The 16,619-nt window shown below is 46.6% G+C and overlaps 1 protein-coding gene across 5 annotated transcripts in view; it reads right to left on the bottom strand.

The window, feature by feature from the left end:
* Positions 1 to 3,396: 3,396 nt before the first annotated feature.
* The window catches only part of Adar (adenosine deaminase RNA specific), a 46,768-nt gene continuing 33,545 nt past the window's right edge, over positions 3,397 to 16,619 (bottom strand). For 3 of the 5 annotated variants that reach the window (XM_074047971.1, XM_074047968.1, XM_020166219.2), the window contains 9 exons: positions 11,684 to 11,909; positions 11,239 to 11,410; positions 10,659 to 10,752; positions 9,842 to 9,964; positions 9,433 to 9,566; positions 7,682 to 7,864; positions 6,760 to 6,872; positions 6,299 to 6,426; positions 3,397 to 6,140 (listed from right to left, as the gene is read on the bottom strand). In XM_074047971.1, the coding sequence (XP_073904072.1) occupies positions 5,894 to 6,140; positions 6,299 to 6,426; positions 6,760 to 6,872; positions 7,682 to 7,864; positions 9,433 to 9,566; positions 9,842 to 9,964; positions 10,659 to 10,752; positions 11,239 to 11,410; positions 11,684 to 11,909 (1,420 nt within the window). In that variant the 3' untranslated portion in view covers positions 3,397 to 5,893. The remainder of the gene's footprint in view (positions 6,141 to 6,298; positions 6,427 to 6,759; positions 6,873 to 7,681; positions 7,865 to 9,432; positions 9,567 to 9,841; positions 9,965 to 10,658; positions 10,753 to 11,238; positions 11,411 to 11,683; positions 11,910 to 16,619) is intronic. The other 2 variants (XM_020166220.2, XM_074047970.1) reach the window with 2 other exon arrangements.

The raw sequence follows: 16,619 nt of genomic DNA, 5'->3' as shown, positions 1-16,619 counted from the left end.
CCAAGTTTATTTCGGCCCTGGGTGGAGCCCTTGTTTCTCCCTGCTTCCCTTGTAGGTAAGGTTCCCCTGATGCAGGTGATTCCTGTGGTTCCCCTGGTGCAGGGACCTCAGGGTGACAGTTCTGGCTGTAGAAGAACATCACTAGGACCTGAGACCAGCAGCTGCTTGATATGTCCTCAGTCTGTTTCCCAATTGTCAAAATAGGTTTGTGAGTGTCTCTTTTTGGTGGCAGGGGGAGTTTCCCTGTTCTAGAACAGAAAGGTTGCCTGTATTATACCTGTACCCACCTCAAACTCACAGCCCTAGAGAAAACATCCTGGAACCTGGAACAGGAACTAGAAAGGAATTGTCCCTCTGAAGGACAGTATGCTGGCTTGAGGCCCTCCCAGGGTGCCCACCACACCAGCTGCTGCTGCTATATTTTCTTTTACTGATCTCCACAAGTTAGTCAGCTGTTGTCCAAATTAGTCACCAGACAGTGCTAGAGGGATGTTAGAGAACAGCTTAACTTCTCTCCATGTTCCATTTAACACAGAGAGAAATGGGGCCCAGAGGTTGTTTGCAGCCTCACCTCATATAAGGCACTCACCTCTGAACTTGCTGCTCTGTACCTGTACAATGGAACAGTGGCCAGGGAAGGACAGTGCAGCAGGAAGAAAGGGGTTGATGTGCAAGAAGAGTGACTGGTTAGTGTCATTATCTCCATTTGGGTGCTGCCCTTTGGGGACCAGCACAACAGGAGGAGGAGAGTGTGAGGGTGGTGGAAGAAGGCTCTACTTCATAGGCAAGGACAATGTGAAGCCTCAAGGGCACTGGGAAGCTTTGGGGAACCACAGTCCCTACCACCTTTGGGTCCTCTTCTCTTGGTGATGTCAGGGAGGCCCAGTCTCCTGTCCATGTAGGGCTGTTTCTAGAGAGAACCGGGGCTTAGAGCTGGGTAGGACCTAGAGGAGGCTCCAGATGGGAGGAGGAAGTAGAGACTGGATGAAAATCTAGAACAAGAAGGGCATGATCAGTGAGAAGGAGCTGTGGATCAGAGTCGGCAAGGGCACAGCAATCTTGAAGCCATCTTTATCAGAAAGATGGTTTCAGATGCAGCAGGAAGAAGACAGCTTCCTGGCAGTGAGGTCAGCGATTCTGGAACAGCTGGTGCCAAGTTATTGAAAACGTAAAAGCCAGCAGGACCCAGGCAGCCCTCCAGTTGGTGTGTTCTGAGAGGAAGGCTATCTGTAGAGGAAGGGCAGGACCATTTCCATCAGCTTGGGGGTCTGGCCAGTTTGGATTTCACCACTTACTATGGGTCTGCTCTGTGTCAGTTCCTTCAGATGCACCATCTCCATTCCTCACAACTGTCCTGCAGGGGAGGTACTCCACTTTACAGAAGAGAAATGACGCTCTGAGAGACCAGGTGACAGCTGATAGCACCTGTCTTCTGGAGTGGCAGGGTCATGCTTCTTGGCTCTCACTGTGGCCTTTCAGGCAGGTAGGAGAAAGCTTCTAGTGATGAAAATGAGGGCAACCAGGTCCTTCTCTGAATTGCTTCCCAAGCCAGAGTGACACAGCTTTATTTGTCACCTTCTGCTTCCAGGCAGAGGTGGGCTGGTGTCATAGTATCACTCACAACCCAACTGGTGCTGGGCAGCTTCCCATCACTAACCCTGGCCAGTCAGAACAAACACCATTTTTTAATAGCTATGCCAATAGTTCTAAGAGGTCAGGGGGATAGTCACATGGTTCCTAAGGGACTGTAACTCTAGGAATCAGTGGGACACCTCACTCACCCACCCTTGGTGACCCCGTCTCCCTATACTGTCTGTCCTTGGCCTCCCTTGTCTCCACTCCTGGAATATTTGCACTGGTCTAGCCCTCCCCTCCCCCTTTCGCTGGACTGAAGAACTGAAGATTCTCCTAAAGTTGTTTCCAAAGATGTCTTGTCACTGTTCTATTTGGGGGGATGGGGGTTGGGGAACTCTCATGGGCTAGGGTTGGCAAATATGGGAAATGGGGAGTGCTGGAGAAATTGGACTCAACAGGTTAAAGGCATTACACAAATCCAAAGAAAAGGTTGAAAGCCAACAGTCTGTTACTGTGATTTTGTCGCCTAACAAACCCACTAATTAGATGGAAAAGAAATGACCAAATGACTGAACCTGGAGTAGACAAAGACCCTATACAAAGGACTGAGGTGAGGCCAGAATCAGCCTCCCTGGAGGCAGGGATGTCTGGGGTTTCCTCTCATAGTCTCCGTGCTCTAAGAAGTCAAGTTTGCTTGGAGGCCAGAACTGTTCCAGGAACACTGGTTTGATATGGGCCCAAATCCTGGAAATAATATTAAATTGCGGTCCCCCAGATGAAATGCAGGGTGAACAATAAACTGAAGTGATGAACTGAAGAAACCACATTCTGCCCCAGCCAGTGGGCAAGAGGAGAGACACGACTGGCGCCTTAGTAGTTAAGGAAACTGTCCACTCCCTCACCGCTTTGTTTCCTCATCTTTGTGCTGGGAATCTAGCCCCTCTAAGCTACACTGCCAGCCCATAAAACTGTCCGCTTTCTGAATGACCTGGGGAGCACATTCCCATCCAGGTGGAGCCAGGAGCTGCCTGATGACAGATACTCAAGGTTCCTGGGACGTCATAGAGGGCGTATCATCCTGCTTCTTTAAAACTTCAGCTCGCACAGCACTGCACTTCAGCACCCCGAATGACACCATGCAGTTCTGGTCCTTACGTGTCATGCCCCCAGATGTGCTGCTGGCTCCTGAGAGGAGCTTTTATTATGACTTAGCTGGCCTTACTGTTGTACTTTGACTACTGGTATGATACCTACAAAGGTGGGTGTTCCAGAAATTCTGGAGTAAATTACAATGTGGACAGAGGTGAATTTATTTGAAATTCAAGATGGAGAGAGATTCAGGATGCCATCTATGAAGTGAAAGGTAAGTGGTCTATCTCTTAAGATGCACCTAAGCCTGTCCTTGTCCTAGCTATAACTCTTCTCCAAGTACACACATGCTGGAGGCAGAGCAGTTGGGAAGGGGGCATGTGGGCTAGATAACACCCCTCAGGGAGAGAACTGTGTGATTCTTGACGTTGTCTCAAGTGATATTTCCCTATGCTGGGCCTTGAGCTCGTCCATATAGAGTCCCTGGGGACAAGACATGTGGTGTGGGTTGATGGAGGAAGGGTGTGGAGTGGGGGAAATAATTAAGGGGTGCCTCACCCTGCTCAGTGGCAAGCTTATCTGCCCATGGAGGCTCTTTGAAGTAGCTCTTCTCTGCAGGCTGAGGGCGACCCCTTTCTCAGGTTCAACATCAGGTGCAGCTGGTACTGTTATGTATGAGAAATCCCAAGACCATGGGTCCCTTCAACTCCCCAAGAAACCAAGACTTGAAGCTTTCTAACAGTTCTGCTTTTTCACTGTTTTTTATTTATTAGGAATGTATATTATTATTTATTAGGGACAAAAAGCAGAATAACAAAATTGGACTGCAGCCATCACAGCACCAAGGCTATGCTTGGGCTCTTCTCCACTCTGTTCTTGGAGTCACTGCCAGGACCCCAAAGCCAACAATGTCCTTTCAGCTTGAGCAAAGGAAACAGCTTCAAGCATTGACAATTTTTACAAGTGATTATTCAAATAATGCACAGTAGCCACAGTTCAGACAAATCAACTACAAAAATCATTAAAAACAAACGGGGAGGAGCTTTGCTTATTAAAAACAAAGACTGGGTGGACCAAAAAGTGAAGAGAACACTGGGAAGAAGCTCTGCCCCCCCGTCCTGCGTGACTCAGAGGGGCATGGGGACGCGGTGGGAGGGGAGGCAGGAGGGCCAGACACAGCTCATTTCCAGCAGGCATGTGGGGCGCAGGGACGCCTCACTCTCCTCCTACAGCAGAAATGGAATGTTGCCTTTTGCTCGGTAAGATCTTGGGGGCAAGTGAGGGCTCTGATCTTCTCAGAGCCCCTGTGCTCCTGGCTAAGGAGACAACTTCTCCAGATTCAAACTCCCAAGACCCAAACATCCTGAGGTATCAGTAGGTGATAGCCCTCCAGCCTGAAGAACCCAGGGGATGTGCTTCCTCCCCACAGCTCAGAACCCCAAGGTTGCTCTGCCCCAGAGGCAGGTGCCAGGACTGATTTAATATGCCTTCAGCTACCAATCCAAGCATGGCAGTATTCACACAGCCAGGGAAAGGGCCCTCTCCACTGAAGAAGACTGGCACCATTTCTCTACCAGTTCCTTGGGATGCTTTGTGTTCCACAAAGATATCCTTAGCATATTTTAAAAACCTGGGTTCTTGTTTTGGCCAATTTTTTTGGTCACAGGCCCAGAGGGTATAGTAGCTAGAATAAAAGTGCAAATGTGGATATGTCTACTGTTGAAGAAGTTTGCTACAGAGGGAGGGTGAACTAGTCAACAGGTCGAGGGATAAGGGAAGCGTGGAAAATCATCTGGGGGCCCTGGCACCGCCATTCCAAGACGACGACATACCATCCAAAGGAAAGAGGCAGGTTCAGTCCTCTTGAGCATGCGTGGCTGACTTAGCTTCAGAGCCAGACTCCACAGAGGCCAAAGGCTCTGACAGCATGAGTCAGCATTAGGTGGAGGTATAACCAAAGAAGTCCACCCCAGGGTGTGTGAGGACCTCATGCCCTTTCACCTACAACCACCATCTTGTATGTCAACCCCAGCAAGACTCCCCAATGGTCAGGAAGACCTCAGGCCTGTGCCCTGCCCACAAACCAACTTCCAAAGCCATCTGGCAAAATGAAAGCACTTGCATGAATGGAAAAGTGCGTCTGAATTTTAAATCTGTGCAGTTGCGATTAAGAATCACCATCCCTGGCATTCTTTTAAAAACTCCTAATTTACACAAGGCTTGCCTTGGCATCAATACACTGAGAAATATTATGCCTTATTCAATAGTGCTCTGACCTAACATGATTTCTGCCTTTATTCTTGCTAAGTCCCAACTATCTGAGCAGAGATGATTTGCTCCCCATTGTCTGTCAGGGTCTCTGGCCCTGTGCCCTGCATGGGTGGGGCCAATTACTAGGAAGGCTTTCGATGGAAGGGCAGCTCAGAACATGGCTATTTTCCAAGAACTGTCTGTGCCCCACAGGGGGGACCTCGGCTACTGCTTGGGCAGCTTCCCAGCCCAGCCTGGCTGGCTTTCAACTCCCCTGCTGCCTGGGGAAGGGAGGCACTGCCACATAGCAGCTCCCCTCAAGTTGGCTAAGTGCAAGACACCATCACTGGCAGGATGTGCACACCATCATCTTCCACTGGCACTGGAAATTGACTGCAGCTTTCAACCCCTGGCTTTGCAAATGGTTCACTGGATTCTTTAAGTTCACCTCTTCACTATCCTGGAGAAGAAAGTTAATGATCACAGCAAGGAGTCCCAGCAGGGAGAAGGGAAGTTGAGAGGGCTTGCAGAATCCATAAATGAAATTATTAGTCCCTGACATGATTCACAGAGAATTGACTGGAACCTAACCAAGTCCACAAGAGGTCAGTGTAGCAAACTTCAGTGGAAAACAAAACAAAAAAACAACTCAAAAAAACTCAAAAAAACCCGAATGAGCCATAAGAGGAAATGGCTGTAGGTGCTGGGTGACTGCTTAGGCTTTGAGCGGAAACCCTTTTCTTTTCCTTGAGGTCTCTGTCTCTCCATGTGGGAAAAGAGAAAGGGGCCCGGCCAGGCCCTGCCTAGAAATCCCAAAGAAAGCAGGATAAGGACAAATGGGAACCCAAAGATCTTAATACCAGCAATTACTGGTCCCATTAAAAAAAAAAGGGGGTAAAAAAGCCCCCCAAAACCTTTGACCAATGTGATGAGGAATGCTACGACCTCTCTCTCACCCTGTGGGAAACGCCCCATGTCATCAGTCGTTGGGTACTGGGCAGAGATAAAAGTTCTTTTCCTCCTGGGGTTTGCTTATCCAGTTCCCATAGCCCATGTCCCTCAGGCTCTTTTTGAAGTAGTTCTTGGTTATTTCATAGTCACGGGCAGCTTTCTTGGCCTCACCATAGGAGAGTTTCAATAAATCCCTGCGGTAACGGAAGGAGCAGAGCTTCTTAAATTGAAGAAAAATGTTCTTTTTGGATACTCGGGACAATTCATTCCGTGGTCTAGGGAAACAAAAGCAATCATTATTCACCTGGGACCAAAAGTGGGGAGTCAAAGTGAGTGGGTGGCCCTTAAGCTGTAAAGACTGGCAAGCAAGTGATGCACCCTACAACCACAGCATTAAGCTCGACTTTGCTTCTCCTGGGGTCCCCTTCCTTACCCATCCACGGTGCCTCTGGTACCATCCAGAATCTCTAGGTCGCAGCCATCAGCCAAACACCAGTTGACACTTGTCTCCTTCGTCTTCCCGGATTGCCTTTTGGAATCATATACACTGACTCTGCCAACCTAAGGATCCCAGGAGTGGTGGGAGAAAGATGGAAACCTTTCAGGGAGAAGGCTAGGAAGCAGGGACTCAGGACTCAGGGGAAGGAGGGAGTGTACAGCCATCATCTTCCCCTACTTAGCATTCTGTTTGGCTACGACTAAGCAGACTCCACACACACTAACTCCAGTTTGATTCAGATTAACTCTGGATTGAGAGGAGGAAAGTCCTTGGCATCCAAAGTGGGTAAAGGATAAGGGCTCCCCTTGCCCACAGTGTACATTTTTTGCTCTGCTGATAGGATTGCTCAAAAAGGAAATAAATGTCAAGAGAAAAATAGAACGGGGTTATAGCACCTTGGGATGGTTGACAATAAAGGGATATCGAAGTCCATCTTCAAATGCATTTCCATCTCTTGTCATACGACAGCAAATAGCACGGGTCAAATGTCCTTGGCTGAAAAGGTAACCTGGGTACACAGAAAGAAACGTATACCTCTGTATTTGCACCAAATATTATAAAGAGGCAGAAGCAATGGACAGAAGTAGTGGCTCACGCTGTAATCTCAGCTACTTGGGAGGCAGAGATCAGGAGGATTGTGGTTTGCGGCTAGCCCAGGCAAAAAGTTAACAAGACCCTATCGCAATAAGCCAGGTATGTTGGTACATGCTTGTAATTCCAGCTATGTGGGAGGCATAGTTAGGAGGGTCCAAGTCTGAGGCTGGCCTGGGCAAAAACTCAAGACTCTATCTGAGAAATAGTTTAGAGCAAAAAGGGCTGGGGAGTGGCTTAAGTGGTAGTGTGCATGCCTAGCAAGTATGAGGCCCTGAGATCAAGTCCCAGTGACACACACGGGCATACACACAAGAGATACATGGGAGTATGAAGGTTTCAAAGAGTTGTCAGGGCAGAGAAACAGCTCCTTTGACAGGATTGTGGCCACCTGGAACATAACACAGGATCACCAAATATTTAAGCACAAAATAGAAGGTTCCATGTAAAGCCAAGGGCTGGGGAGAACAAGGAAACCAAAATGCTGCAGTTTTAAGCTTTAACGTATCTTGGCAAGGCTGGCCCGGTCAGTCCTTCCTGAGGCTTGCTGTCTGACCCACCTTCCTACCACAGTAGACTGGACTCCCAGGGGCTGTTACTAACCACTGAGTTAAGCTCTCTTTGGAAAGGGGAGATATCATGTCAACACCTGGCATGTGGCAATGCAGCTAGCAGGGATGTGTGCTGAGGACAGATGGGTATTCATTCCTGAGGCAGGTCCCTTACCCAGTGTGACAGATTTGAGATACACAGGATGTAGGAAGTGGGTCAAGAGTGCCCCTTGAAGGCCCAGCACATTCCAGCGTAGGATTTTGTCACTACAGGACATGGTACGGAGCCTCTCCCCAAGCCGAATGCCATCCCATGTAGGCACAATGTCGCTGGACTCCACGGGGATTGTGCCTTCCCCTGTGTGAGAGACTTAGGTCAGACCGCCAGACCCAAGTAGCCCCGGCACAGGATTTGTGTTCCTGAGCATTGTCTCTTCATTGATTTCACAGCACCTACTATGTGCCAGGGACTGTGCTTGGTGCTGGGAAATAACGGTGAACAAAAGTCCTTCTGTGATGCTTACGGTGGAGAGGGGACAGAAAGAACGGAACAGAAACTAAATAAGCAGACCAATATATGCATAGAAATTCTAGATGCTACAGTGCTCTGAAGGCTTTAAGAGAACTATGAGGGAGAACATGGGGAAGCTCCTGGGACAGAAGAGTCAGGGAGCTGAGACACAAAGGAGAAGGAACCGCTGGAGTGAGAGTGTTTCAGACACAGGGAACAGCAACAGCAAAGGCCCTGAGTCAGGGAGGGGTTTGTTGCTTCAGGGCATCGATACAAGAGAGAGAGCACTGGTGAGTGAGAGGAAGTGGAGCGTAAGACAAGGCTGAGAGGTCAGGGCAGCTTCTCCCTTCATGTACAGTGCAGTGGGAAAACCACTATAGGGCGTCTGCTTATTTATTTTTTAGTATATTTTTTAGTAACAGCTTTATTGAAATGCAATTCGCATATACAACTCACCAATTTAGAGCATAACATTCAGTAATTTTTAGTATTTTCATACTTGTGCATCCATCGTTGCACTCTCAGAACATTTCATCACCTCTGACAGAAATATTCTACCAGCCCTTAGTGGTCACTCCCTGTCTCCCTCCAACCCCACCCACCCTCAGCCCCAGGCAGCTAACTACTACTTTATGTCCTGTTTCTATGGCCTTGTCTAGTCTGGACATTTGATATAAATGGAATACTACAATGGGTGAGCTTCTCTCACTGGCTTTCTTTACTAGCATGTTTTCAAGGCCCCTCCATGTTGCAGTATGTCAGTACTTCATTTCTTTTTATGGCCAAATAATACTGCATTATAAGGATAGGGAACATTCTATTTATCCACTGGGAAGGGGAAGGACACGGGAGTGTTTCCACCTTGTTTGGCTACTGTGAACAATGTTGCAGTACTAGTGTTTGGGTAAACCCCCAGGAGTGAAGCGTGGGTCATATAGTGACTGTATTTAAACTTTAGGGTGCTTGGCAGAAAAGTGACATGACCTGATTTATGTCTGAGGACCACTCCAATGACTGTTGGAGGGTGAAGGGACAGCAGAGATGTGAGAACACATTAGAGGATGGGAGAAGAGGTGGTGGGCAGGGCACAGCATCAAAAGCCTCTGGACAGGCAGAGAGCCAGGTTCTCATTTCCGCTCTCTTCCTGCAAGGCACTCCTGTCTCTTCCTATGGTGAAGATCCCAGCTAGGCTCCCTCCACTGAGCTCCAGATGAGCACCTGTACCTCCTAAATGCTTTGGAGACCGCCCAAGTAACAAATGCAAAATGGGATCTTGATCTTCCTTCAGCCTTCTCCCACCTGCATCCTCCCCTCCCCAAGTAGACACCGCCTCAATGCCCAGTGGCTAACAGCACCCCACCCACCAGCAGCAGCTTTGGCAAACTTCTGTGGGGGGGAGTTCATGTGTCACTCACCATTCTCCACCTTGGTGCGGAGCTTGCCTTGTTTGGGATTCTCAAAGACAGGGTAGTGGCGGGAATCTGTGCTTTCCACGGCACGGTCGCTGCAGGACTTGTCAAAGAGGGCACCATCTCCACATGGAGCGGTGCTGCAAAACAGGGGTGCCCATTAACTCACTTTCCTGGAGCTTGGAGCCTTGTGAGGTGGAAGCTAGGGACATTTTCTGAAGCCCATCATGGGATACTGGAGGTGGGCAACAATATCCCATGGATGTGAGTGACTCTCCACTGGGGACTGACCTCAAGCACACAGAGGGAGTGGTCTATTGCATAAGGTTAGATTTAGGGGCCAGAGGAGCATTTGGATACCTAGTCCAGGGAGCCTGTCATGGCCTGTGCTGGCAGCAAGAGAGACCATACAGACCTGATGTAGAGATGAAACGAAACAGTCTTTTTGATCTGGAGCTTCTCTCCTCCCCGCGCAAGCTCAAATATGCTATCCCTAGCAGTACGCTGGTTATATTTCATTAACTCACTGTAGAGAAACCTACAGAAAGAAAGTCTGGCTAGGAAAGCAGGTTTGATGTTGGAGAGAACAGATTACACTTCCATGATCTGACTTCCACCTAAGCCCACGTAAGGAAAAGTCTTAGTGGTACACACGTGTAAGTTTTTTGGGTGGAAAGGGGCTGGAACATTCTCCATGGGAGACCTTAGCATTTCATAGACGCTAGCCTTTTGGGTCAGTTGCTTTTACGCTGAGAGCCCCTCCCTATGGCAGCTACAGAACAGGACAAATTGACTGAAAGCCTATAGGAGGCTACTGCTTCTCCCTGAGTCTCTCTCTTCTTAAATTAAAGGTGAACTAGAGGAGAAAGCTGGCATGGGCCATCACGGTTGTTTATAGGTCCCGAATGGAGAGGGAAGGCTGCATCATCCCCAAGGCCCTGAGTACCCGGAGGTCACTCTGTTCTTTGAGAAGAGACATAAAGCCAAGTTAGCAGAAAAGGAGGGCACTTAGAAAAGGCTGCGTAGCAGGATGCAGCCAGGTCACAAGGGAGATGGATTCCGTAAGACAGGTTCAAATTCATGGGCTACAAGTGAAGGATGCCACTGCTGGGTCAAGGACCTGATGGCTTGCTGGGGTTTCAGGAGGGCAGGTGCTGGAGTCACAGTCCCCTGGATGGGCAGGGGAGCAGGGCAGGGGGTGCTTGCTCTATAACCGGGCCAACATCGTTCACCTGATGAAGCCTCTCCGGGAGATGATTTCTGCATGGCAGTCGTTAACCGTTTCTCCCTTTAGGCTGAGAGAATCTCCTTTCACACAGCGATTCCCTAGAGGGATTTTAAACCAAAAATGAGACAATCAAAGGAAAAGGATAGTTGAGTTGAGTGAAGGCAGAAACAGCCTCAATTTACCAGATCCTTGGCTCATGGGCACAAAGCAGCCTGGACTACTAAGTGGGACCCTTTCTCAAAAATGAAAACAAATCAAAACAACCCACTCTGAGCTGACCGCAGCTGCAAGGAAATGCAGATTGAGTATCCCTTATCCAAAATGCTCCAGACAAGAGGGTTTCAGATTTGAGGTTTTTGGATTTGGGGATATTTACAGAGTTTACCGGTTGAGCATTCCTAATTAAGAAATCAAACTACTCCAAAATAGGAAACTTTTTGAGCATGAAGTCAGCATACAAGCATGCTGAATCTGTACAAAAGAAGTTCTGACCCCACCTTTAACTTGTTCACTTTAGGACAGAATGAGAAGGATCTGTTTTCAGGCACTGAGGGAGGCCGATGGCTCGGAGAGCACTCGCTTACCTGTCCCCAAGCTGACTACGACACCCATGTCCTCAGAGTCTTTCTTCATGATGATGGCAGCCAGAATCTTGCGGCCCAGCAAGGAGGGCTGGAAACTGTTGGTGAGAGCATTGAAGCACCGGTGGCTCAGCATAGCTATTTGGTCGTGGAAGGTACTGCCGGTGAGAGGAAGCTGTAGGGACAGGGGCCATGTCAGGACCACGAGGCCCAGCCTGGGTCCACCACAGTGCACAGTGGGCAGGGAAATCACGTTCTACTTGGTCTGTGAGTTGCCTTTCCCATCTCACATCTAGTGTCCCAGTCACTTGTCTATGGGGCTAGTATTAAAGCCTAGAGAAAATTCACATGACAAATGAAGAGCCAACTCCACCCAGGGAGGAGTTAGCAGGACCCTCCCCCACCCCCACCCCCCAAAAAAAAGAGCACCAAAAGTAGACGTCTTAACTGTCTTTGGATGTGCATCTGGGGACCTGGAGAGGAGGAGCATAGTTCTTCTGAGACTGGCCCCTGTCACTGGGGTTACCTCTGTGAAACCCATGTGTTCTGCCTTCTCGTTCTCCCCAATCAAGACACGGAGAGCCGCATCTGCTGCTTCCTGCTTGCCTTGCTTCTTGCTGTGCGCACAGACGGCTGGAAACCAGCGGCCCCCGACTTTTGCTTGGTAAACGAACCTTTGGGATGAGAAGCAGGATGGAGACAAGCACCGGACCTTGACAGCTGTTTCAGGAAATGGCTGGTTTTGCTTTAGGTGCGGCCAGTCATGCAAACATACGGACCGTCACTGTCAGTCTTGACAGCTCTAAGGCAGCGCTGCCCAGATTTTCGTCATTCATGAATTACAACATGAATTTTGTTAGCTCCAAATGTCACTTAAACAAAGGGTCTAAACTGACCCTTTAAAAATGTAAATACATTTACGAAGGAACCAGTGCCACTTGCCATCAACTGAAAGTGGCTGTAAAACTAGGTATGACAAAATCCTCTTCAACTATATTGTTAACAGCTCTGCACCTGGCATTGCTGTAAGGGAAGATGAGGAAGTATGAGAGAGGTTTTAACGAGCTGCTAGCACCAAACTTGAACTTTCTTCTCAACTTAAGCAAAAACGAGAAGGAAGTAACTTTTTCTCAAGGGTCACTTATTTAGTACACTGTTTTAAAAAAAAACAAACAAACCACATATATATTTTATTAGTATTATTCAAATCTCCTTTAAGCAAAACAGTAATAATGCAGCATCAGGTTTCATGACATTGTAAAAGTAGCACAAAGACTGGAAGGAAGAAATGGAAGGATAATACTGCATGATTCTTTGTTGTAAGTGAAGGGCATAATGTCACTTGAAGGATGACTGTGGTAAGCAAAAGCTCTATACTATAAACTCTTTGTTTTTGGTGGTACTGGAGTTTCAACTCAGGGCATCATGCTTGTGAGGTAGGTATACTTAAAAACAAACAGCTACTAAAACAACACAGCAAGGGGTGGGATGGACTGGGGCACAGGGGCTCTGCCAAGTGCACCTGTGGAGCAGGAAGAGGCCCCAGAAGGAAAGAGCCTGGGGGAGCAAAGCAGCTTAGAAATCCACCAGACAAGGTTTCAAGAATCCTAGCTTCAGCCAGACCCTCCACCCAATGGTTGGAAACCCATCTTCGGATAACTCAACTGCACAGGCTTCCATTCTCACTATTTCTTGCTTCTCCTAAGCAGCTGAATACCTTTGTTCCTTTCTTTTCTTTTCTTTTTTTTTATTATTCATATGTGCATACAAGGCTTGGGTCATTTCTCCCCCCTGCCCCCACCTCCTCCCTTACCACCCACTCCACCCCCTCTCTCCCCCCTACCCCCTCAATACCCAGCAGAAACTATTTTGCCCTTATTTCTAATTTTGTTGTAGAGAGAGTATAAGCAATAATAGGAAGGAACAAGGGTTTTTGCTGGTTGAGATAAGAATAGTTACACAGGGAGTTGACCTTTCATTGCCTGAACTGGCAGGTTCCTGCTGGCCAGTGGACAAAGTTCAGAATGAGGACAATAAACATGAAAAGAGGTTGGGGGCAGATCTTTGCCTGAGGGGTCCAGGAGAAGGTCATGACTGCTCTAGATCTTTGAAAAGAAAGTGAATTCTTACATGTGAAGTTTTCTGTCTGTGTGGTATGTATTATATATTCACATATAATACTTAAGTATTGATGAAGTTTGTTAATTATGCTATTAGAATACTTTAGAGCTGTGTGGTACAGTAGCCACTAGTTACATGAGGCTATTAAGCCTAAATTAACTAAAATTAAGTATAATTAATAATTCAGTTCCTCACTCACCCCAGCTACATTTCAAGTACTCAGTAAGCACATTTGGCTAGTGGTTAGGTTTTTGGTGAAGCGAGTTAAGAAAATGCAACAAGAACTACAAAGTATTCTTCTGAGAGGATTGGCTATGAGAGGACAGGGAAATGAGGTGGCACCTGGAGGGAGCAGGGGCTAAGGGGCCGGCAGCAATACCCTGTGAACTCACAGAACACTGCGCCTCCACAAGGCACAGTCCAACACTGTGTTATGCTTACACATTTGTGGCACACTCAGGGCAGCAACTTTTCATCTCTTCAATCCTAGGTCATAGTAAGTTCTTACATTCCAAATGAATGACTGACTTGAAGTCCCAGAAAGGATTTTAGAGACATTTTACAAAAAAGAAGAGGAAATGACTGAAACTACTATATGAAGGACTGAGCTTAAAAATAAGGAAGGTTGACTGGCAGTGAAGGATATGAACCACAGAAGCAGGAGAGAGACCTCACCTTTTCCTAGATGGCTTCAAGGCAGGGCAAATGCTTTCTATCACAAGGGGCAGTGGAGGAACCTTTCTAGCTCCCTCTAGCCTGAGGGTTCTAAATTGATCAGGCTAGTGAAAGAGCTAATGGTTCTGTTATGATAAAGATCTAACATATCAATAAACAGGAACAATCCAAAAAGAAAAATGAATAAGGACAAAACAGGCAGTTCAAAGAGAAGAAAATGCAAATAACACAAACACGAATAGATGAATAAATGAGTGACATTACTATTAAAAAGAGACAAATTTAAAACAAGGTATTCTAAGAGCTTTTCTCCTTATAGACTTTTTAAAATTGAGAAATTACATCTCACACAAGTAAAAGTTCAAAGAGCCCAGAAGCACCTGCTGTTGCCAAGTTTTCTTAATCCTTCAAGAAAATCCTTGGCACTATGGAGAGAGCGTACTATGTTCACTTTGCAACAGACCTTAGAGATGCTTTCATACAGATGTGTTCTGCTCTGTGGCATGGCTGTTTAGTATTTCTTAGTGTAGACATACCACAGATTACTTAACCTGTCTGCGAATGACAGGGTTTTAGCCCATCTTAAGTCTTTGCCACCATAATGATGCAATGAAAATCTTTGTACATATGTCATGTACAATATGTATATTCATAGAGTTGACATGCCAGGTTGAACGCTTTTTGGTTTTTTTGTTGTGAACTCAGGGCTTCATGCTTGCTCTACCACTTGAGCCATACCGCCAGCTCTTTTTTTACTCTGGTTATTTTGGAAACAGGGTCTTGCTTCTTTCCCAGGCTAGTCTGGACCACAATCCTCCTATTTTATGCTTCCCACCAGTAGCTGGGAAGTCAGGCATAGGCCACAACATCCAACTTTTTTTTGTTGCGATGGGGTCTCACACAAACTTTTTTTCCTGGGCTGGCCTGGAACTGCAATCCTCCCAATGTTAGCCTCCCATGTAGCCTGGGATGACAGGTGCCTAGCTTTTTTTTTTTTCAGTACTAGAGTTTGAACTCAGGGCCTACATCATGAACCTCTCCACTAGCCCTTTTTTTGTGAAGCGTTTTTTTTTTTTTTTTGAGAAAGGGTCTCATGAACTATTTGCCCTGGCTGGCTTTGAACTGCAATCCTCCTGATCTCTGCCTCCTGAGTAGCTAGGATTACAGGCATGAGCCACCTGCATCCAGCTTGATGCTCAACTATTGATTGAGACTGAGATATTGCAAACTATTTGCCTGCACTTGCCTTAAACCAAGATCCTCTTGATCTCAGCCCCCAAGAAACTAGAATTAGAGGCATGAGTCACTGGTGCATTGTTCTTTACCCTTAGCTATGATGTAGATGAGTTTCATCCCTATTTTAAGTACATTGTCAATGTGTAAATTTGGTTTAAAAATTCACTTGTTGATTTTCTTGTGAATGTATAGTTCACAGTGTCTATTTTTCTCTTAGATTTTCTATATCACAGCAATTAGCCCCTGGGCTTCTGTGTTTTGTTCTTCTCTCAAGTGGTCCTTTTACGCTGCACCAGTATTTCTTATAGTCACATTTTCCAGACTTTGTTTTGTGTCTTTTTTTTTTGGCAGTATTAGGGTTTGAACTGAACCCAGGGCCTTGTGCTTGCTAGGCATGCTATCAGTTGAGCCACATCTCCAGTCCTTTTTTGCTTTAGTTATTTTTTAGGTAGGGTCTCCCCATTTTTTGTTTTGTTTTGTTTTGGCTTAGGCTGACCTTAGACCATGATCTTCCTACCTATGTTTTTGCTGTGGTGACGGGGTCTCCCTCCATAGCCCAGGCTGGCTGTATAGTGAACTCCTGATTCTCCTGCCTCTGCCTCTGAAGTACTGGGATTACAGGTATGCAACTGTCTACATTGGAAAAGCTTTGACATTTGAAGATTTCCTCTGGAAACATTCCTGCTTCCTATCTAGTGATTTTGTGGTTTTGTATATAAACCTCAGGTCTGCTGGAAGTTAGGTATAGGGAAGAAGGCAGACCTCCAGTTCTGGTCTTCTTTTTAGGGTGTATAGTTAGCCACCCCATCACCATTATTGAATAACCCATCATTTTCGCACCAGTTTAAAACTTTGTATTTACAATGTACAAAATTTCCATTTATATCTACCTCTCCTTTTAGGCACTCCAATCTGTTCCCGTGAGCTGCCTTTCCACACACCAGCACACCATTATTTAGAAATCTGCTAGGGTCAATTCACCTTATTACTCTTTTTCTGAATTTGTCTAGCTATTCTTAAGTATGTATTTTTCATATGAACTTCAAGACCATATTTTCCAGTTCCCAAATAAATTCTATTGGTGTTTTTATTGTTATCACATTATGTAGAGATTTATCTTTAAGAATAGATTTTCCTGAGCTGCTGTAGCTCAGTGGTAGAGCACTTGCCTAGCATGGGTTCAATGCTCAGCACTGCATGCGCACAAAAAGTAAGTTTCATCCTATCTAGTGACAGATGTTTTTCCCCCATGTAATGATATTCCCCTTTCTGTTGTTCATTTGCATTTTACTTCCCCATACATTTCCTGTTAGGACTGGGCTTAGGTAGTGTACCTTCTTAGTTATGTCATA

This window comes from Castor canadensis, chromosome 11 (assembly GCF_047511655.1).
Source record: "Castor canadensis chromosome 11, mCasCan1.hap1v2, whole genome shotgun sequence".
NCBI lineage: Eukaryota > Metazoa > Chordata > Mammalia > Rodentia > Castoridae > Castor > Castor canadensis.
Note: the sequence above shows the minus strand (reverse complement) of the source record. Positions and strands in the feature narration are given on the sequence as shown.